At 37.2% G+C, this 24,471-nt stretch overlaps 1 protein-coding gene across 2 annotated transcripts; it reads right to left on the minus strand.

Annotated features, from left to right (window-relative positions):
* Positions 1 to 224: 224 nt before the first annotated feature.
* Positions 225 to 21,346, minus strand: LOC137399320 (uncharacterized). Of its 2 annotated transcripts, XM_068085385.1 has the most exons (11): positions 21,226 to 21,346; positions 20,579 to 20,953; positions 19,129 to 19,242; positions 18,843 to 18,998; positions 18,105 to 18,353; positions 11,534 to 11,764; positions 11,133 to 11,172; positions 10,964 to 10,998; positions 8,259 to 8,277; positions 5,490 to 5,525; positions 225 to 972 (listed from the first exon to the last, which is right to left on the minus strand). In XM_068085385.1, the coding sequence occupies exons 1-10, from the start codon at positions 21,284 to 21,286 to the stop codon at positions 5,492 to 5,494; spliced, it is 1,314 nt and encodes a 437-aa protein (XP_067941486.1). In that variant the 5' UTR covers positions 21,287 to 21,346; the 3' UTR covers positions 225 to 972; positions 5,490 to 5,491. The 2 variants fall into 2 exon arrangements, with proteins under 2 accessions (XP_067941486.1, XP_067941487.1); XM_068085386.1 differs by lacking the exon at positions 8,259 to 8,277.
* Positions 21,347 to 24,471: the final 3,125 nt, after the last annotated feature.

Here is a 24,471-nt window from a genome sequence, read left to right on the forward strand (position 1 = left end):
CATGGTTGCTTAAGCTGGCAAATTTGTAAAATGACTAGCAGGTGCTGACCCAGACATATAAATTAAACATCTTTCAATAATTATATCATCTAAAAATGTTTAAAGTCCAACGCATTCGCTTTAAAGTTTCATCTTGTAATTATTTACCCTGCTAGACTGCAGTCTATAGGTACACTAAAGACTTTTTAAAGCATTTCTTATTAGGGAATTCGGGCTAGCCCATAGAACATTATAACATTTATTTATATATATACCTACAACAGCATGATAACGGGTTGCAATAACACACTTAGTGTAATTAACATATGTACAATATTAAACTCGGAATAAGCCTGTCACAACCATTTCGATTCAGACTACCACACGTTTACAAGAAATACTAAAAGTTACATTTCTACATTTCACGGGGAATAAATCTATGAACTGTTGAAATGAAATAAAAAAAACGAAAATACTCGTGTAATGATGGCATGTAAAACTAAGAATTTGGTTTTTGCTCTTGAATTGCCCGTATTGTACCGCAAAAATGCAGAAAAGTACAAGCTAGTATAAAAAACAAAAAGTTCTTCGAAAGGGCGAATCAACAAACAAAGAATTACTGATATAAGACAAAGAACAACGGTGTTTTGAAGGAATGAGGTTCAAAAGCGATGTGAGGGTGATAGAGACCACAGGTGCAGACAACCACTAAACTTTTCTGTTGCAGAATAATGTCCTCTCTCCGCAACAACCTGACAGCTTGTGTTGATCTTTGCCTCTTTATACGGTATTTTTCAGAGCATAGCGTAACAATACGGAAACTGCGTAGTACTAATCCAGAGTTATCTTCTCTCGGAAAATTACTTTAATAATTGCATCTCGTGCTCAGAAATCAGATTCAGGGTTCATCTAAGTAGCTTGGATGGAAATTCATCGCTTCATGCGTCCATGAAGCACAGAAGTTTTTAGAGAGGCTAGTCAGGTCCTTTTATGCTGTAAAACACATAATGTAATCTTCAACTCTCAGTCAACTCATATTAACCCCATAATCTCATTCAAATCCTTCAACCGGCAGCGGCTTAGCAGCAATATTTAGATCACAAAAGCATGATATGGACTGTTGGTAATAAAACTTGATGACTCGTTAATAATACCAGCGACATGATAGCATTACAACATTGTCTATGCCCATCAACTTATAACATCACAAGAAATAATTGAATTGCCCCAGCATGCTTAAGGAGAGGCGATTTATATCCCAAGGTGAAACAACCTTAGCAATGTGCATGAGAGAGCAACATGGAATCAGTCATGTATTATAGACTGAGAGAAAGCCTGTGCAATGTACTACCACTCAAAAAATGTTCTACAAGTTGTATCGAGGGGGCTAGGTGATACACAACATAAGTTATCGCAATTGTAAACTAATTTGAGAGAATAAGCAGCAGGTCTAAAAAATGGCGAGCACACTGTAAGTAGTCTAATTGTAGTAGTAAAGGATGACAGCGCTGGCTCGTAACACTATGAGCTGTCAGTAAGTTGTCATGCACTCTGGCAATAAGAGCTCTGTTAAAGATTAGCAACTAGCAAGCAACCATATGTCAGTAGTACCTATTCTCTAACCATGTCTGAACAATGATATAAACCCTCCCAACGTTTGGGGCGTTTATATCATTGGTCTGAGTGTCACAATGGTTCAACACCTGCTGCATGATATGAAAGACAGGTTATAGCTTTAACTCGTTAACAATTAAGCTGTTAGTCTTACTGAGCAACTAACTGGCCTCATCACGTACACGTTCAGCGGGAAAATCATAGAGACAAACCCTCGCATCAGGTTAAGAAATTCAAGGCTTCTTCGAAAATTCCTGCTGTCAATTACAAAATTGCTGCCTCACTTAATAGAATCTTACTTAATGTGAGCAATTAGTAACAATGAAGTATTCAGTAAGTGGAAGATATAAAAATGGCTAGCAATCCTACGCACCCATATAGTTTCATAAAATTAGTCTGCGGGTTGATTATAAGCAGACAGCGTAACGACCTTTTAATGGCTAATATTCATCAATACTATGCGAGCGCACATCAATCGCTGGCATCAACATCTTTTATGACTCACTCTACTTTCTTGTTCTTAGAGACTGCGCTATCCGCTGTTCTAAGACAACCTCGAAACGATGTTTACCAGCATTGTTTGCTTTGCCGACAAGCAGCCTAATAACCAGTCACCGCTTTCATAAGAGCCATGCCAACTTTTTCTATCAACAGCGATGCGGGCGCGAATCCCTTAGGCGGGCTCCTATTGAAAAGCTCTGTCAACAGGCTTAGAATAATGTTTTATCTGACCTTCTCTTCCCACTTATATTCATCATTGATTTTTGTTGGAATGGCCATATGACAGGCTGCTGAAAGTAGCGAGCTGCTCGGCTCTGCGCACCATCGACCACAACAGGAAATGCCGCTGCAGACTACTGATTCTATTAATGTCTGTTAATGTATATATTTATATCTTCTGACTCACATGCATAAGTGCTCACATAATCATTCAGTTTGATCGGGTAACAAACTACTTGGCTTCATGCTACAACAAACATGTTTGTCCCTTGCGCAGAGAGGTAATTTTGTTTTTCATTGACTCATCTGTTTCTTCAGTAAGGTAAATGGTTCTAACTTGAAAGGGCAACTATTGTGAGAAAGGCCATTTGCCTCTAGGGCTGCTCCTGCCAACTTATCAAGCATGCTTTGTATGCGAAACTTGCTTGTTACTGGAAAAACTAGCCATTTCAATTTCTTATCACAGAAACTTGTCATAATAACCAGCGTTGCACAACTATATGTAACATAAAATACGATATAACTTGGTCACAGCTGAGGGTAATGAGTGTCTAACACCTCAGTTGTAATAGCCATATCATTATATTACATCACAAAGTTTTCATAACATTCTACTGGGACAGATGGTGGGAGTTACTTTGTAGCTGAGACCATAATTTCAGTCGCATTGATTGGTTTTTACTTAGGGCTCTTCAGGGGTTATAAACAGGTAATAAAGTTTCCTTTGAAGAGGCAGTAAACAGTCATTCACCCTTCATGCTTACAAAGTCAAATCAACCATATGCTTTGTCGATTGCAAATATCCAATGACAGCTGCCCATGTGAAAGGCCCCACTAAACAAACTTAAGACTAACGCAATGTTTTAAGGAACATGTAAAACCATAATATCAACTTATTTTGTCACATGCACTTTTTAAAGAATGTTCCAAAATGTGGCTCGTGCTGTCCTACTGCTTCGGAAATGAAGTCATTCATCGGCATAATTAATGACTTACGGTGAAGAGCATTTTGGAAATTGGATAAAATAACCCTTGTTTGAATACTAACAGTGAGGCTACACTATTTAAAAACAGTTTCTCTCTAATATAAACTAGCGCAAACATCAGTAACTTTTTACCTATTAGCTCAATAAACAGAAGACTGAGTGGCATGTTACACGCCATGTCAAAATGGAGGGAAGCACCTGCTGTCAGTATTCAAACCGTGACATCACAAAGTCCTACACTTTAATTGGAGCATTGAGCACTTGGGATTTGTTTTAAATCAATAACGAACGACTCACATGGATGCTGAAGCTCCGATGTATGTCTTACTAACAATAGCAACCAAACCTGTCACTTTCAGCTACACTGTTTGTCATGCAATGGCTGAGCAGTTTGGAGAGATATAAACCATCACAACTAGTGTAACTATAAGTAACTAGGAGAGATATAAACCATCACAACTAGTCTAACTATGAATAACTAGTAGATATATAAACCATCACAACTAGTGTAACTATGAGTAACTAGGAGAGATATAAACCACCACAACTAGTGTAACTATAAGTAGCTAGGAGAGATATAAACCATCACAACTAGTCTAACTATGAATAACTAGTAGATATATAAACCATCACAACTAGTGTAACTATGAGTAACTAGGAGAGATATAAACCACCACAACTAGTGTAACTATAAGTAACTAGGAGAGATATAAACCATCACAACTAGTCTAACTATGAATAACTAGTAGATATATAAACCATCACAACTAGTGTAACTATAAGTAGCTAGGAGAGATATAAACCATCACAGCTAGAGTAACTATAAGTAACTAGGAGAGATATTAACCATCACAACTAGTCTAACTATGAGTAACTAGGAGAGATATAAACCACCACAACTAGTGTAACTATAAGTAGCTAGGAGAGATATTAACCATCACAACTAGTCTAACTATGAGTAACTAGGAGAGATATAAACCATCACAACTAGTGTAACTATGAGTAATTAGGAGATATATAAACCACCACAACTCGTGTGTATTAAAGAATAACGGTACAGATATGTATAAAGTGCTGCGCTTGGCATAGAGGGTTGAGGCAACTAACACGCTAAGCTCTCGAGGGATTCAACATCGCATCCTGCCATTACTCAGTCACAGATGCTCCGAGAGATAATTTCTAGGAGGATATTATCAGCCTTGCTGTCTTGCTGCTCCGCTGATTCACTAAATCAATAGTTATTCAACACTTTTTTGTGCAGCTTGTAAATTTAAATTTAAAATCACGCTTGATCAGTGATTTCTCTATTCAAATGTCAGAATGCACCAAGTGTGACTGCCCATGGGCATAAAACACAGCACCATAATTGGCTATTTTTCAAAGACTATCAACTGATTAGCTAAATGTAGTGTTCTCAAGTCTGCAGATGATGCTCGCTGCCGGAGACAGAATGTCGCAGAAATGTTCCGCCAATTCCATTCTGCTTAAAATAATCCGGCCAACTACCACTATTAGATTTGCAGTGGTATGCAGCAAGCAAGTTATGAATGTCTTTTAATTGGCTAGTCAGATTTGGTCTACTTATGGTTTGATAGCGGGTAAGACAAAAATGACCTTAGCAAGTATCCCAGATATATGACTGAGCTGTTTTCACTGTTTGGATCATGATGATTTGGAGTTATGCACACGTTGAGTTACCGTGTGATAAGTGTTTCCATGGAAGTGTTTCCATGGAAATTCGCATGCTGCAGACTAACACGAGCGCTTTGTTAAATAAAATAAGGATTTCTATGTCAGAGGTCAGAGCGGAATATTTGAAACTATTCAAACCGAAATAAAAACGGCTAAAGGTTGGAAAGTTTTTGCAATGAAGTAGCTTGCGAGACATCCCCTTGGGCTCCATTTTTCGCAAGCTTGAAACAATCAGTTAAATTTTTTTGTTACAAAACTCACGGATTTTCGTTGTTTCTATCTGGCAGATGACATAAACTAGTGGATGGACCATATCATGAGTACATAGTGACTGGAGAGAATAGCAGCAAGTCAGAAATACTATTAAACATATTGGTAAGTTACAAATATTTACAGCTATGGTAAGTTGCAAATACTTACAGCTATAGTAAGTTACAAATACTTACAGCCATGGTAAGTTGCAAACACTTACAGCTGTAGTAAGTTACAAATACTTACAGCTATGCGTTGTCTGGCTCAGCAGCTGCGTCTCCGCTGAAAAAGAAAAACCATATTCAGATCATATTCAGACATATTGTCGACCAGAGACAGGTAAGGCCTTGAATATACACTAACCAACTCTGACCCTATTCAAACTCACACCAGAGTCATGTTCAAACTCATCCCAGGGTCATATCCAAACTCACACCAGGGTCATGTTCAAACTCACACCAGGGTCATATCCAAACTCACACCAGAGTCATGTTCAAACTCACCCCAGGGTCATATCCAAACTCACACCAGAGTCATGTTCAAACTCACCCCAGGGTCATATCCAAACTCACACCAGAGTCATGTTCAAACTCACCCCAGGGTCATATCCAAACTCACACCAGAGTCATGTTCAAACTCACCCCAGGGTCATATCCAAACTCACACCAGGGTCATGTTCAAACTCACCCCAGGGTCATATCCAAACTCACACCAGGGTCATGTTCAAACTCACACCAGGGTCATGTTCAAACTCACTCACATATTTAAATTGAATTCGAGTAAAGATATGCCAGCATCTGCGTAGAGTAGGAACAATTTGGCGGTAAACATTATCAAGCATTATTGCCTGTTTGCTTAGCTATGTCGACACGGTTAAGCGATCCTCAATAAAAAAGTCACTCTAATTGTCAGTCATCCATTGATTTGCTTTTTATCAGGAGTTCTAAAGGGCACTTTGAAAGCAGTTCTAAAAGAGGCCATCATCTACTCACAAAGATCAATAGTGAAACAATATTTAACACTGCATCCATTATCCAAATGACATCTCGCCTTTTAAAGCGCTGCTCAGTGAGATATCTATGCTTTAACAGCCAACCCCTTTCACACTGTACAAAAGGGAATTGAACTCGTCCTAGAGGCCAGCCTGTAGTCACATTCTAAAACTACACAGATGTGACTGTATATACCAATTATGTGAATCCACATAAGATGCTGTATGCACAACTATGATTATCCAACCTTCAATGACTTGTTAGCCCCTTATTGATTTTTCTTCTCCCATTATCGAAGCATAATTGAATAGTTGGGCTATTCATGAAAGCATTAACTGCCACACTTGAGTTTAGAGGCTGCAACTATAACACTTAATACTAGAGAAGAACCTGTTTATCAGTGTCTACTTGTCGCAGTATAACCACTTGACTTATATGGGAGGACCACACACATGCCTTGGTACGCTGCGGCAATAGCCTTCTGTACTAGGCGGCATGCGCGCCCCTTGCTATGACTAGCTTGAACATTTTTGTACATTGCCACAGACAACCGCTGGATGAGGATAGAGATCCTCGAGGATGGTAGGAAAGAGAGGAGGGCTGAAGCGGGTCAAATATAGTGAGACCTTTTAGGATTACTTGTAGACTAGCCAACCCCCCTCCCGTCAAGCATGATTCACAAATCTTTAAATAACAATTTGTGAAAAAGTAAAATTACTAGCGTGTCCAATGTTTCACGAGTCATCGTTGTCATAAAATAGGGTTAGATTATTTTATTTCAGTAGACACGAAGATTTGCTAGCGACTTTTCAGCATTATTATAATTGCCAAATTGAATCCTTGTTAAAACCCACCATATGACTCCCATTTGCTGGAAGATTAAACACAGTGTTTACTGAGCGAGGTTTTTTGAACTTTCCTGGAAAATTTGACATGACACTTTTTCAATTGACATTTGACAAGACAAATTTGACATTTGTTCAATTTCAATGACTGACTGGAGCTCTCTCAATAAACACTATTTATTCTATTTTATTTATAAAGTTTACAGGGTGCTTGTGATAAGCCGGCTGGTCGGTATAACAAGATGGCCAACACTATAAAATGTCCTTTAATGTTAATGGCAGTCACAGAGTGTACTAATCAGATAGATGGCTTATTGGTCACACAAAGAAATCTGATGGCTTCAGATACCTTGCAACTAGAAATGCGATACATAGTTCATGAATTAAGTGAAAGAATTCTGGTGTAGACAACATTTAGAGGCACACTACATGGGTGATTGCAGCGCTAGATAGAAAGGTCCGTCTGGCACACTTCTCACATTCCCCATATTGGGATAGCTCAAACACAACAACGAGCATATAGCCTTAAAGGTTAAACACATACTGTTGGCAGCAAGAACTAGGCAGCAACAAAGGTGCAGGCAATGAGTCTCTGCATGGCTCCATCTAGAGAGACCATAAGCTAAGCTACAGCATTTTGTACATACAGTTGAAACTTAATCGAAATAACTAGCCGAAAAGTTTCAAAGTCATTTGAGAGGTTTGAAAGAGACATATTGCAGTTATGTGATTTGCTGATCTCAGGCGTCTTACTGAACATGGCAGCCCTGCAGCAGAGACAAGTGAAGTCAAACTGATCTCAAGCGTCTTACTGAACATGGCAGCCCTGCAGCAGAGACAAGTGAAGTCAAACTGATCACCCAGTTCAAAGTATCATAAGTTGGCAACTAGATTATTAGCTCTCAAGCTGAATATTTCAACTGAACGTTTGTATTTTACGGAATCTGTGATCGACTTTGCTTTCCATTTTCTATGTTTTTTTGTTTTACTATTGTTGAATGGCATAATTTGAAATACATTTCTATTTGAAATGAAATTATTGCCAATAAAGTAATCTATATATATATTTATATTCGATGAAACAGAAGTCAACTAAAAAGGTATAACTATAGATTTGCCTCAAAAGGTGGAGCCTGCAGCAGACTTTGTTGTAAAGGTGCTGACAAGCAGTGGCCTACCTGTTTTGCAGCATGCGTTCTGTAGAAAGATAGAGAACTACATGTATATGAGAGCAGAGACGAGAAGAGGACAGCAAGAGACATACTATAATATTCTAGCCGCTGCTATACGTTTTGCAATTTGCCAACAGATCGCTGAGTTGTGATATGGAAAGATGAAGGACATCAAGGTAAAACAGTGCCTGTCTTCCGACTAGACAATATATTTCTTGATTCATAATACATCCAGTAACACACTGCTAGTTATGCTATGAATAATACATGACAGAATCCCTGCTAGAGAACTGCTGGCTGACGTTGGAGTACAACCATATTGATTGAGCTGTCTCAACCTGCTGCTCATAGTGCTCCCTTGTGATTTCTGTTTCAACAAAACTCTCTGCCCATCGAGTACATCCTTTGTTACCAGAATTAATTTTAGTGAAAAACTTATGCTTTATGGATGCTGGTGATGAATGCACCTAACTGTCTCTCGCTTAAAAATCAATAACCTTGTTGACACTAGTTAGACACATACGGCCTCGCGTGTATCTTGTATGGACGCTTCTATCGACGGCTTGCCGCCGAGAAGCAATTTAAGGCTCACGATGTGTGGAGTGGTTAGCGGACGGCGGAAGGTATAACATGGCCTAGTGGCCTCAGAACTGGGGCAGAAAATCTGATGTTTGCAAACCGACGACTCAAGCCTATACTTCTTAGAAGTTATGACTGCTTATGGCTATACAATGCTAGTAGTAGACATAAGATATCTAACGCAAGTAATTAACAGGAATTTGTGAAGTTTAACTGAATAGCTTTTGCTAAAGTAATTGCTCACAGTCGCCAGAATTTAAAGGTTAATAAAGTTGGCTATTGATCTGTTCATTGTGCTCTTCGCGAGCCCCGTCAGCTTCATTTGAATTTGAATTGTTGCGAGTACTTAGCATCAAGTGGGCTGAAGAGCCTCCTTTCCGCAGATTTTCAAATAGCAAAACTCAGCTTTATTAGTGTCGCCATTCATTATCTACGGATCACGCTTCAAACTTTCATGTAGGCATCAAGAGAGTGGAGAGGTGTTTGAGGGGTATTTGGAGCCCTTCAACAATCCTTAAAAATCTAGAGCTATTTGCTTTCTAAAGAGAGCAATCCAAGTGGAGTAATCTTTGTGAAATGCCACCTGAGAAACGTTTTGTCGAGTAACTTTACAAGAGCCCAAATTCACTGCCAACTTAGGATGCCGACAATTCATGTTCGAACCATCTGTTCAAGCAAGTCAGCAACCACTTATTCAAGAACAAATGGTTGCTGACTTTCCAAATTATTTGCTGGTTTCTTGAGTCCATACATTGAGATGACTAGCCAAAAGGGATGCCTAAACATAACAATTATTAAATTTTTTTACCGGTAAAAAACACTGAAAACTTTACGGGCCCACGGACAGTATTTTAAAATGACATTTATTTATAACAATATAATAGTGATGCTTATAATAATATAATACTTATATTTATAACAATATAATAGTAGTATTTACAGCAATATAATAGGGATATTTATAACAATATAATAGTAATATTTATAACAATATAATAGTAATATTTATAACAATATAATAGTAATATTTATAACAATATAATAGTAATATTTATAACAATATAATAGTGATAGTTATAGTAATATAGTGATGATATTTTGTTTCCCAACAACAATTTTGATGTTACATGAAAAAAAAACTGGTTTTGTAGACAAAAACATTAGCTCCAAGCTGTGGCACAAAAAGATTAGATTTTTGGCTAAACATTGATAAATGAATTAATACGATGTCAATGCCAATGATTGCCACTGCATGAACGTGAGAAGAAAACTCGACTGTCGGCCACTGTACTAATACATTTTTCTCATCGCTATGTCATTTTAGCTGACCAACATTGCACCTACTAATAACACAAGGTCAAAGCAGATTCCACAAATGCTGGAAAAGTTTGTGCTGTATTAATGCATCTCGCTTTCCTTTTTGAACAGTGGCTATAGCATTACACCAATCGGCTTGAGCATATTATCTTAAGGGGCAAAAGATTTTTCAGCTATTAATGCTTGCTTTGCTTTTATCAGTAAGGATATTGAATTGACAATTTTCAGAAAATCTGGTTCAAAAATTAGTGATTTCAATATAATTGTTTATTAGGATATCATTATTATTATTATTGTGCTTGTCGATTTCTGCAGCTCTTCAGCCGGTGATACATTGGTAACGAGCTAGGGCCCCTAACCTGGAATAGGTTAGGTTTCTTAGGTGTTATTATTATAATCATTATTTAGAGTCGCAACTGTTTCTGTTCAACATTTTGCAAAGATGGCAAATCTTTCTGTTCATCTTCATGTTTTGAACATTTTGGTGAAACCTGAAACTTTGTCAAAAATTACACAAAATATATTCAATCCGCTATTTTTAATGTCATTTGCTAATTTAGTAATATAACTATATTCGTGATGTCAGTTAACCTTTAACTCGTTTTTGCAAAAATGTTTTAAAAAAACAGACTATATATCTCTATATGTAGGCTGTATATATATCTGTATACATAGGCTGTATACCTATGTGTTAGCATGCGCTTAGGCGCAACACATCGGTAACCTGGTCAAAGTCTAGGCATGCAGTTGCATTTATTAGTTATTTTTATAGCCCTACATCAGCAGTAAAATATTACAATAATAATTTATCTTACGGTTTTCTTCCGGATCTTTCCCTTTTTCAGAATCTCTGTAAATTAACAAGCATATATAACTATATGACAACAATAATAATAACTTTTATGGAATTCTGATGATTTAGAATGGGTTCTTTACAAGAAAAGCTTCTTTAAACAGAAGAGTGTGTTAACCAATTCTACTCACTTGAGTTTCTCAGCGGGATCCTTAGACACAGCTGAGCTATCTGCAATATTAAACATATTTCCTTATTACTCAGTCAATATAGTCCTACAGGTAGGTCTTGGCAGTAAATTTAACCTCTGACCCCTGTAGTCTAAAGACTAGCGCCAGTGGTAGATCAGCTTAATTTTGAAGATAGCCATTAATTCTATGGGTGGCTAGTAATAGTGATAGCGGTGATAGCTCAGGAAACTAAGTACAACAGACCCTACAAGAATATATTAAAGCACAGATATTCATAGAAGCAATCCTTACTAGGAACTGAAGCTAGTTGATGGATGTAAAGAAGACGATCAAATACTAGGAACTATATTGAAGCGCCAAAAAGAGCGGATAGACATCAACTTGCCATCACACAAACACACCTGACTTTCTCTTCTTGTATACGACCAAGGCTATGATGATGATGACGATTGCTATGACGACGATAACAACAACAATGATGACAATGGTCATGGTTGGTGTTTCATTGGGTTCAACTGGCGATTTATTTGAATCCTTATCCGGTGTTTCCATGCTCGGTTGTTTTGTAGCTTTGGTTGAGGTGAGAGTTGTAGCCTTTGTTTCCCAGGTTATAATGAAAGTAAGTTTTACATCTATAGAAAAAAAATTAGCTGTCAGTATATGTTGAACATTGCGAGGGAACAAGACAACTCAAAGCATCATTGTTTATCCAAACCTGTAGTGACCCACTTTGCTGATATGACAAGAGGTACACATGAAAGCTGCATATGCTTTACTCATCGCTGAAACCAAAATTATGTCAGACAGCGAGTCTAGGTGAGTAGTTCAGCAGCTTACAATAGATTTTCTAAAACTCTGTTTAAATCAGTTCGTGTTTAAAGTAAAAAACAAACGGGAGCCAATGAAACCAGACAAGAGGCCACTTTTTAATCTCCTATTTCTTACTGAAGCCAGTCTTTTGGTACTTTTGTCATTTATACTGTGAAGCTCAACGCCGAATTTTGAACTCTGTCAAGATCTCGTCAATATACTTCATTCAGGTTCAAAGGTGTTAGTGAATAAAGATGAGTCTTGTATTTTTAAGTAAGTTTTTCAAGCAGATTTTGTTAACAGAAGGTAAACTTGCAGTTATAATCATGCAGCATAATGCTCCTGGAGAACTCAGATGTTACCTGTTAAAGACCAATAGTTACTCTTTAGAGGTCGATGCTCAACGAAAGTTGTATTCAAAACCACACTTGCATAAGGATGATTTCGTATCCAAAATTAGGTCGACAGTTTATAAATCGTTTTACAATAAAATGTTAAAAGATGTATTAGTTATACTTAGCTGATTTCGTATAAACTCACTGATAACTGCCTTACATATCGCCATTTGGTACAACCAAGCTCGTGTGATTGAGTTCTATAATTACTTTCTGTGTTGACTTTATGGCCTATTTACTGTTTTCTTATTTAGTAGTTCAAATACACCTGAACATGTTGCTTCACGTACTGACCTGCTCAAGACTTATATAATAATTAAATATGAGCTCAGTTCAGCAGAAAATATTTTAAAACTCTGAAATTGTGAGCTTTTTTTGCTTTTTTAATGACGAATTTTATGATTCTAAAGACATAAATTAAATAAAATTTTTATTCATTTATTTTATTGCATTGCAATACTATGACCCCTTTGTGACAACCAATAGTGTGATATTTCAAAGCTGACTTTCCCCAAGTACTATTTTTCCAGCAGGGTGGACCTTTGAGCTCGTATTGTAATAAGTAAATTGATCTTTCCTTCTACGGTGCCAGTTTGTCTTTACATTTCTACCAATCTTCTGATGCGCTGAAATTTTAGTGTAATTACCAAGATCAATGATTGACCACGAAGGAATGCGATGAATTATCGGAAATGAATACTTTCATGTATGTGTATATATGTACTGTAATTAGAGTGTTAGAATAGATTAACTGTACTTTATTTTTTTTCTCAGTTTACTATTCTTCGCATGCTTCAGGTAAATCTACTACCAACCACTTGAACAGTCACCTGAACAGTCGCCTAAACAGTCGCCTAAACAGTCGCCTGAAAAGTCGTCCATAGAGTGCCCGTAGAGTCGCCTAGAGAGTCACCTGAAGAGTCACCTAAAGAGTCAACTAAAGAGTCAACTAAAGAGTCACCTAAAAAGTCACCTAACGAATCACCTGAAGAGTCACCTGAAGAGTCACATGAAGAGTCACATGAAGAGACACATGAAGAGTCACATGAAGAGTCACATGAAGAGTAACATGAAGAGTCACATGAAGTCACATGAAGAGTCACATGAAGAGTCACCTGAAGAGTCACATGAAGAGTCACATGAAGAGTCACCTGAAGAGTCACCTGAAGAGTCACCTGAAGAGCACAGAAGTATGAAGCAGAACTGTAGCGACTCCAGAGAAAGATATTGAGCCAAAAAAATCAAGTAGAGTTAGTTAGTGGTAAACTGTTCCAGCACTCTAGTCACGTACTCTTTTCATGTCTCAAAAGTAAGAATGCTATACAATGTTACATAATATTAGTAATGTTACGTTTTATTGCAGATCATAACCCCTAAATAGGTAATTGTTACGTTATGGGTGTAAGTACGGAATTACAACCTGTTTTTAATTTTTAGGTTTTTTTTATAGGACGCGAAAAAATTATTTTGTATTTAGTTATTTTATATAAGAAATAGTACTTTCAGATACTCGTAAATTGACATGCGAGCTCAGTCCAAGAATGCATTAAGTTCGTATTTTGAGGTATGACTGTATAAACCTTCTTATATCTACATATATATACAGTATATATATACAGTATATATACTGTATATATATACTGTATATACATATATATACTATATATATATATATATATATATATATATATATATATATATATATATATATATATATATATATATATATATATATATATATATATATATATACTGTATATATACTGTATATATATATATATACTGTATATATACTGTATATATACTGTATATATATATATATATATGAATATATAAATCAGAATTGTATCTCGCAAGACACAAATTACCATTAGTGCCCAATGAGTGCTAAATATCTTAACATGTTTTTAGCATGAAACTCTAACTTATACAGTTTTTATCAAATTTTACACTGCTCTTCTATTATCTATTTTATATATACATGTATATATATATATATATAAATGTTTCCTCACCCCGGATACCCCGTATGGGTGGTAAATTCTGCTCTAACTCGGGTCTCCTACCAGAGACCAGGGAGTTTGAGCACTCGCCTCACGATCTTAGCTGTTCCCAATAGCGCACTTTTCTGCAACTCACCTGAGTTGATTGCTGTTGGTATTTGGGCAAGCCACATTTTATGCGCCGGTGTTATTGCGCCCAGTGCCCCAATGGCTACTGGGATTACAGTTGTTCTTACATTCCAGCATTTTTCAATTTCTTCTCCAAGAGGGAGATATTTCTCTACCTTTTCTTTTTCTTTGCTGGCTATATTGTAGTCATTGGGTACTGCTATATCTATTATAGTAGCCCTCTTGTTCTCCTTGTCTACCACCACTATATCTGGTTGGTTTGCTAGGACATGCTTGTCAGTTTGGATGTAGAAGTCCCAGAGGATCTTAGCGCGGTCATTTTCATTGACCTTACCAGGAGCTTCCCACCAGTGTTGTGGTTTATTAAGGCCATACTCATCACATAAACTTCTATACACAACACCTGCGACATGATTATGCCGCTCAGTGTATGCGTTCCCTGCTAGCTGCTTGCATCCACTGATGATGTGTTGGATGGTCTCAGGTGCATCTTTGCACAGTCTGCATCTAGGATCGTCTCTAGTGTGATAGATTTTCGTTTGGAGCTGCCTTGTTGGGAGCACTTGCTCCTGGGCTGCCATGATTAGCGACTCTGTATTGGCCGTTAGGTTTCCTTTTCAGCCACATATATGTCTGGTGAAGATCGCCAACCTTAGAAATTTGTTGGTGATAAGCACCATGAAGAGGTTTCGTGTGCCAGTCAATTTCCTCATCATCAGGGCGTAGGTCCGTTGTAAGAGCAGCCGATTGAAATTCAGCTAGCAACTTATCTGAGATGGCCATGGAGGCTGCATATGCTTTGATGCTTTGCTCCTCCTCTTTCACTGTCTGCTGTACACTTTTGAGTCCCCTACCGCCATCTTTCCTATCAAGATACAATCTAGTAGTATCAGATTTTGGGTGGAGTGCTCCATGCTTGGTCAGCAGTTTACGAGTTGCTATATCTGTTTCTTTGATGGCTTCCTCAGTCCACTTTATTATGCCCGCTGGATATCTTATTACTGGCAGTGCGTAGGTATTTATTGCCATGACTTGGTTCTTGGCATTGAGCTGGCTCCGTAAGACCTGCCGAAGGTGTTTCTTGTATTCGGTAATGGCTTTGTGACGTACCTCGGCTTCGTGGTTGATGTTGCTTTGCATAATCCCCAAGTACTTGTACCCTTCTTCTATATCTTTGATGGTACCATTTGGCATTCTTAGGCCATCTGTGAGCATAGAATGGCCTTTCTTAAGAATTAGCCTTCCACATTTCTCAATACCGAAAGTCATTCCGATGTCCTTGCTGTATACCTGAGTGAGGTGTATTAGCGAATCAATGTCCCTTTCTTTGTTAGCGTACAGCTTGATGTCATCCATGTAGAAGAGGTGGTTTATCTTGGTGCCACTCTTAAACTGGTACCCATATTGAGTCTCCTCTAGTATATTGCTTAGAGGGTTTAGGCATATGCAGAAGAGCAGCGGTGATAAGGAGTCACCTTGATAGATGCCTTGCTTAATTTGTACACTCGCCAGCTTTTTGCCATTAGCCTCCAGTTCTGTTTTCTATTTGGTCATTGACATCTTGATGAATGCCACAAGAGCAGGGTGAACATTGTACATACTGAGGCACTCAACTATCCAACTATGGGGAATTGAGTCATGGGCCTTTTTGTAGTCAATCCAAGCCACGGCAAGATTGGTTTGCCTTCTCCTGCTGTCTTGACAGACCGTCCGATCCACCAGTAACTGATGTTTAGCTCCTCGGGTGTTGTGCCCAATTCCTTTCTAAGCACTGGTCATATAGTGACTCATGTGCTCTTCCAGTTTGTCTGCAACTATTCCTGAGAGCAGTTTCCAAGTGGTGGGCAAGCACGTTTTTTGTCGATAGTTTTTAGGAATCGGCCCCTGCTTTGGCTCTTTTATCAGAAGTACAGTTTGTCCTTTGGTCAGCCATTCTGGATGGTCACCTTGTTCTATTAGGCATTCCATCTGCTTAGCCATTCTAGTGTGAAGTGATGTCAATTTTTTTAACCAGAAGGCTTGAATCATGTCATGGCCAGGTGCTGCCCAGTTCTTCATACGCTGCACTCTGCACTTGATGTCCTCATTGCTGATGGTGAGTCCTTGCTGGGCCACAGTGTGTTGATAGCTCTCTTTAAGCCTCTTCAGCCAATTTGCAGTGGTGTTATGAGTAGTCTCTTTCTCCCAGATGTCCTTCCAGAACTTTGAAGTGCTAGATCGGGGAGGCTCAGACATTGGCCTCTGCAGTTCACCTTTGAACTGGGAATACACTCTAGATGGATTATTGATGAACAGTTTGTTCATTATCTTCTTATCCCGCTCTTTAGTGTACCGCTTCAGTCGTGTCGAGAGTGCTACTAGCTGCTGTTTGGCAGATTCTAGAGCTTCTATTGTGGCTTCCCTTTTTGGACGCTCCAAACTGTGGTTAGATCTCTCACTGAGCCTACTAACTTTCTTGCGCAAGTCCTTGATCTTATTTTGTAGCCTCAGCTGCCAGGATGGAATGGCTTGAAATCTTGTTGGCATTGGCTTAATATCCATCACCTCCAAGATGACGGTTGCTGTACTGTAGATTAAGGCATTAGTCTCACTGATTGATCCAGTTGAGATTGACTCCAGTGCCATGTTAATGTCTTCTAACAGCTTCTTAGGTATGGTCTTGCTAACTCTTCGTAATGGTACCCTGCTTCCATAATCATTAGCAGCTGACATCTTGTTGATGATATTATCCGCAAGCTCTCTCACCCTTGGGTCAAGGTCCAAGTGCATGTCTTCTTCAACCCGTGAGTCAACACATGATCGTGTATGTGTGATAGTGTGCGATGATATGCACTCCTCGTTGGTTGAGGTTACTTGGGTGAGCTGTTCCCTAATTTTATCTACCTCAAGTTCCGATATGAGGTGCCGCTTGATTATGTTACTCCTCTGCGCTACAAGTTGCTTAGCAGTTAGTGGCAATTCAGGGCGCATGTTTATCCACAGTTGACGCATCCTTCCCATATAGCCCCACTTTTGAGGTTCACTCATAAAGTAGTACTGCATGAGGTCTGTGTTATCAGTCCGAGTCCATTTCATCCGTTTTGAACCAGTAGCCCATTTTTCACTGCCTTGTCCTGGTTCAGCTACAGGCAGCGCGGACCTTGTTTGACCGGGCGACGTCCGAGCCGGCATGGCTTTGGTTATTGCACTCATCATAGAGGTTGTAGACATTATACAAGCAAGGGTCTTGTCCAAGGACCGCCAGAAAAGTGCAGTTGTTGGGGTTTGAACCGAGGACCTAATGATCACGGTCCCAATACCTTACCAACTGCGTTATCTGTCCTGTATATATATATATATACATGTATATATATACATGTATATATATATATACTTGTATATATATATATACATGTATATATATGCATGTATATATACATGTATATATATATATATTTTTTATATATATGAGAGTAGACAGCAGTGCTAATACCACAATGTTTGTTAAGTATAGTTTAGAGTTGGAGCATGAGAAATTGTCAAAACAGATTTTAGAGATATAGGCTCTGGAATCAATATTGACCAGTGTGCATTGATCATATATTGAACGGAAAGAAAATCGCTATGAAAAGTCAATAACTTTATGTGTATGTTACCTTCTAGCTTTGGGTCTGTTGTTTTGGCAACACAGCTGTACTCTTCATCTCCTGTAGTGTTTGATTTTTGATCATAGGTAATGATGAGTTCAGGTTGATCTTCTCCTATAACCATTTCACCATCTTTCATCCACTCGTAGCTGATCATTACCCCGACGGGCAGATTGCTCACAATAGAGCAAATTAGTTCTTCAGTAAAGATTGGATCCGCAGTCATGCTAATAATTTCATTCTTGGTTGCCATAAAATCTGTAAGATATTTATCAGTCATTTATATAGTTAATATGTAATTAAGACAAGAAGGGACCTTAATTTTTATGACAACTCCTGAGCAGAGAAGACTTTAATCAAAGATTACTAAAGTGAAGTTGAGATGTTGTGGAGACCATGTCATTACCATTACCTGCTTATTTCTATGGATAACAAAAAAATTTCTAATTAATACACTTGAAGTTGAGAGATGCGTGCCGTGTATTTTCAAATATTTAAATCTTTATTACTCTCAGAAATTCTGCAAAAATCAATAGTGGAAGAGAGTATAGTAGCCCAGTAGCTCTCATATAGGGTACTTACAGTAGACCAGGAGCTTTCATATAGGGTACTGACAGTAGAGCGGTAGCTCTCATATAGGGCATTTACAGTAGACCAGTAGCTCTTATATAGGGTACTTACAGTAGACTAATAGCTTTCATATAGGGTACCGACAGTAGACTAAGGACTCTCATATAGGGTACTTACAATAGACTTCAAGTTTTCGCTCTTGGATGGTAAGCTCTGACTCCCCATTATTAAAGTTTGGATGGTTCGTATCTATACATTTATAAGCATTTCCTTCGTCTTCTTTAGAGACATTGAATGGGACTATCTCATTGCCCACTGAGTTGCCATTGACTTCTAAAGATCAGCAAAGTAGGAGTTTGTTAATGGCGGACTGTTCTCAACTTCTACAAATTCGTTCTTATCATGCATAAACCAACAAACATTTGTGAGTGTGTTCATCACCAATGTCTTCAGCCAATCTTACCAAAGTTAAACACTGCAGCAGGCTTTCCTCCGACAGACTCACACCGAATAGATAACTGATCTCCAACATAGACCTCTTCAGGATCGAACACCATATTCAGACTAGTAGGTGCCTCTGCAACCAAAACCTTTCAATGCATGCTTACATTTTATCATCAGCAGACCAACTCTGTCCATCAGGATTGCAGGTATGCTATCCATGTTGGTGTGTATGCAACTTGTAGGGCATTTTATATAGTCTATGCGTATTTATAGCATATATGTTGTCTGTGTTCACAGGCATATTATCTCATGCATATCATGTTAGGTATACACTACATAAACACTATATATACTCTATATGTATACAATATATGTATACGCTATGTGCTGAGTGAATCATAGTCTAATTTATAATATGGAGAGTGCTTAGCTGTTAGTTAATCACTAAAGATCTTTCTTCAATGATTTAGCTATACTGGTATATATACTGGTATATATACCAGTATATACATTTATGTATACCAGTATATATACACGTATATACCAGTATATATACCGGTATATAAAGACCAATACATATAGTGGTATATATAGCGGTGAATAATGGTAAATAGTTGTACTTATCTTTGCAGCTTATCTTTACTAGCAACTAGTACTATTTTGTCCAATTTCTTGATTAGCTCGTTTGCTTTAGTATTCCTTTACTGTATTAGCTTTTAATATAGTAGTAGAACTCAGGTTGTATTTATAATATATATATATATAGTAGAACTCAGGTTGTATTTATAATATATATATATAGTAGTACTCAGGTTGTATTTATAATATATATATATATATATAATAGAACTCAGGTTGTATATATAAATATATATATATATATATATATATATATATATATATATATATATATATATATATATATATATATATATATATATATAGTAGACCTCTGGTTGTATTTATAATATATATATCATAGAATTCAGGTTGTATTTATAATATATATATATAATAGAACTCTGGTTGTATTTATAATGTATATATATAGTAGAACTCTGGTTGTATTTATAATATATATATACTAGCCAGATATTTCCGTTAATGCGCCCTAGATACCTAGTAGCGGCTAATAGTTCGAAAAGTACGGTACTCTATAAGGCGGACACATACACAGACAGATAGACAGACAACGATTAGTCATATAACACAGCACGTACCTAACTATCTATATGTATATATATGTAGAGTACTTATATGCATTGTATGTTACACAGACACAGTCATATAACACAGCACGTACCTAACTATCTATATGTATATATATGTAGAGTACTTATATGCATTGTATGTTACACAGACACAGTCATATAACACAGCACGTACCTAACTATCTATATGTATATATATGTAGAGTATTTATATGCATTGTATGTTACACAGACACAGTCATATAACACAGTACGTACCTAACAACTCTGTTACATCAATTAGGATTTCATTTTTTTTGTAGCTGGTGGAAGTCCAGCTGGAACATCGATACTCTCCGGTCTGCATCAGTTCTATTGGAATACTTAGTGCAGCAGTTCCCTTGTCCTTCAATTCATTAAAAGCAGCACGACAACCATCATTTGATAGAACATCTGAGTCTACGTTTACCACACCAGGACTTCTGGAAATGCGACAGAAAGCTACTTGGACTATATTTGCAGCTTCTTGCGCGTTAATGATGAGACCAAACCCAGACGTCTGAGCGAGCTCATCCTTGGTAACGCTCCATGTACAGTTGGCGGTGCCTTTCTCTCCTTTATAAAAGGCTGGCCGGTTCGGAGACATGTATGTGTCTGCAAATGTAAGGGTTATTATTTGATGGTTTATTCAATTATAGCAATGGCAGAGTTTGATCAGCGAGTGTAAAGGGTAACAGGAACACTAATATGAAATCTACAGGCGACAGCCGTGAGATGTATGTTTGATCACCTCGCAAAATCCCATTATTTTACTTCTAATCGGAACACTGACATTGACAATGTCTGTCCAACATACATACATGTAGTTCATGCATTGTAGTAAATATTAAATCTATATTTATACTATTAGTAACTGTAGTACTTACCATCTTGTGAAACAGCACTGCTGACAGTGGAAGCAGCTATAATCAACCAAAGTGCAAACATGCTGTCGTTAGCAAAAAAGCAAACAGCCTATGCAGTTACCACCACTTGCTGTGCGCTAGGAAACCTATGATAGAGATATGTTTGTCAATAGATTCAGTTGCGTGCCTAGCTCTCATCTGATTGGTAGATCTCAGCCTATTGAACAAATCAACAAGAGGAAGAAACTCCCTGTACAAATATATGTTTTAATTGCTCAACACAAAAACGGATAGCTAATGGTAAGCCATCAGGCTTGCACATAGTCGTGTTCCTAATGGTAGGCCATCAGGCTTGCACATAGTCGTGTTCCTAATCTAGAGTCTGCAGGCATATGATACGGCAAACAATAAATCTTAAGATTAATTGTTGTGTATTATAATAAAAGTTATTACGACAAAACACATTATCTTTCTACTGTCTTGTTTTTGCAAAAACTGCCAACCCAATTTTTTTTCACATTAGTAGACAGAATATAGATGCTCTACAAGTTTTATATCATTTCATTTACTTGAGAAACTGTTATGGTTCTGTATGAATAATAACACAGGCTACAACAAATGTGGTTTATTCACTCTCATAGTATGTAATAAACTGTTGCCTTACAGACCTAGTTTATATAAGCCTGAGCTATGGGTATTTAATAAATTGCTAAACAAAGCATTTATTTATTAGATAAACATCGCAAAGTTAGCTTGATCAATCTTTTTGTATTATAGCAATATATCAGAAACTACAATGTACTGTAAATAGCACAGTATATTACTCCATCACACGCAGAAAGTGTCTAGCAAAGATAAACATACCGGTTGTTGAATCTTTCCTTTGTTCAGCTTCTCAGAGGAAGGCAACTCCCATGTTATAGCTCAATCCAGTTTGGCTATGCAAAATTGCTTTGAAGTTTTTTAAAATGTAATACTGCTGGGATGAAAATATATTAGTGACCATCTTGAATTCTTTCAAATTTTAGTAACTGATTTGCACGACAAACCTAATATTTAGAGCATTATAAAATAGGTTTTACTACTCGCAAGGGTCGACAACTTTTATCTCAATTACTTCTAAGAATGCGTTTTTCAAAAAAGAGCAACGGCGTTTTTGTTATATATGCATTGCTTTTAAAAAGTGACTGCCATGAAGTTGTGCACAAGAACATTAAAATTTTTCGTTTCATTATTCAAGGAAGTTTATTTATATAGTTGAGACTAAAGAAGTGCTGTAATTCTTTGCTATTGGTTACTTTTACGTTATAGTTGTTTCTTTCTAAAAGACTTAATAAACAAACATAGATACATAGTTACATAGACTCATAAATACATAGACTCATAGATACATAGATATACATAGGTATACATACATGTAGGTACAAAGATATATATATATATATATATATATATATATATATATATATATATATATATATATATGCATAAGTAAAGGCGTAAGATCCGAGCAGAGTGCTCAATGATAAAATCAGAGCAAGTTAAAATCAATAAAACGGATAAAACAGATGCTACCTACACACCTAGCAAACTATCAAACTATCTACACACCTCGCTAACTAACTAACCACCTAGCAAACTATCTACCCACCTAACTAACTATCTGCACACATAGCAAACTATCTACGCATCTAGCTAACTATCTGCACATCTAGCTAACTACCCATACAACATGCAAACTGCCTACACACCTAGCAAACTACCTACACACCTAGCGAACTATCTCCACACCTAGCTAATTACCTAAACGCCTACCTATCTACACACCTAGCTAACTATCCACACATCTAGCTAACTATCTACACATCTAGCTAACTACCTGAACACCTAGCTAACTACCTACACTCTTAGCCAACTATCCACACACCTAGCAAACTACCTACCCACTTAGCCAACTACCTACGCACCGAGCAAAATAACTACGCACCTAGCTAACACCTAGCTACTACTTACACTTGTAGGTGTACTTATTATGTTTCATATTATCTCATGTAGGTCTACTTATTATGACTGTTACTTCTGTTTCTTTTTATCTCACTAACTATTATCAGTTCAGACTCCAGGTTGGTTGTTTGGCAGCATTTGTCATTTTAAAATGAACTTTTTTATTGTATTTGAAGTCTGCAATTAAGACTAGGTACTTATGTTTAAGAGATTGGTAATTATCAATTTGTTTGAGATTGCGGATGTATGTGAGTATGTGAGTACGCGAGTGTGTAAGTATGTAAGTGTGCAAGTACGTAAGCATGTAAGTATGTAAATATGTAAGTATGTGAGTATGAAAGTATGTAAGAATGTAAATATGTAAGTATGTAAGTATGTATGTAAGTAAAGCGGATGAAAGTAAAGCCACTCATTGCAATATGCATTAAGTTTAAGATTGAGTTAAACCAGTCTTAAAAAGTTGGATGTGTCGGGTGATATTCTCCCATCAATTAATTACATGTGTTTAATCAAAGTTATTTTTGCTTAGGACTTATTAAAAGGTAAATTGAGGATGTCAAGCTCTTCTTTTTTGAAATGTCAGATAATTTTCAACTTCAATTTTAAAAGTGTTTTTATACAAGTTCGGCGAATGTGTCTCCTTATTACTGACATAGAGTTTGGTGCTTTCGCGTATCTATGTTTGCTTTTTAACTCTTGTGTCATGTGTAACGAGGTAACAGTTTTTAATAATTTCTCTTAAGTTAGTTAATAAGCTAAAATACTAGCGTGCCTCAGGGTTTACGCAAATGAATCGGAAAAGACCAAAACAAAGGACTGTCCTATCAAAACTACTCATAAAAAAACAGCATACATACTTTTTGTAGAGCATTCATTTCTACGCACCAACAGCATGCGTTGTTACAGTCAAACCTCTACTTAGGCTGCCTTTACATCCACATATTCAAGCGGATGAGGTAAAGTTCGTAAAAATAATTGACACATGAAGTAGCTCTGAAAATAAATTAGAATTGTATGCGAAAGTTTTAATTTAGTGTCTTCAGCTGCAGTAACATTTCTATTAACTCTCCTGCATGTCCAACAGGTAGATCTATCGATGGGAACCACATGAGCAAAAATGGTGAGTCAGTTATATTTTTTATGCTTCATGTCGTCCATGTAAGGCTCCTTTTTGAATGCCCAGCAAACCGGAAACTTAAAAAAAGACTTGTACAAAGTTTTAGTAGATTTTATCAGAAAGTATCTACCTGTAGGTACCTGTAT

This window comes from Watersipora subatra, chromosome 7 (genome assembly GCF_963576615.1).
Source record: "Watersipora subatra chromosome 7, tzWatSuba1.1, whole genome shotgun sequence".
Classification (NCBI taxonomy): domain Eukaryota; kingdom Metazoa; phylum Bryozoa; class Gymnolaemata; order Cheilostomatida; family Watersiporidae; genus Watersipora; species Watersipora subatra.

What these genes read in the sequence shown, in the direction of transcription:
- LOC137399320 (XM_068085385.1), bottom strand. Translation starts at nt 21,286, where the DNA reads ATGTTTGCACTTTGGTTGATTATAGCTGCTTCCACTGTCAGCAGTGCT. An exon ending in AACAGACCCAAAGCTAGAAG is followed by an intron (nt 11,765 to 18,104) that starts GTAACATACACA and finishes TTTTTTCTATAG; the next exon opens with ATGTAAAACTTACTTTCATT. An exon ending in GATCCCGCTGAGAAACTCAA is followed by an intron (nt 10,999 to 11,132) that starts GTGAGTAGAATT and finishes GTTAATTTACAG; the next exon opens with AGATTCTGAAAAAGGGAAAG.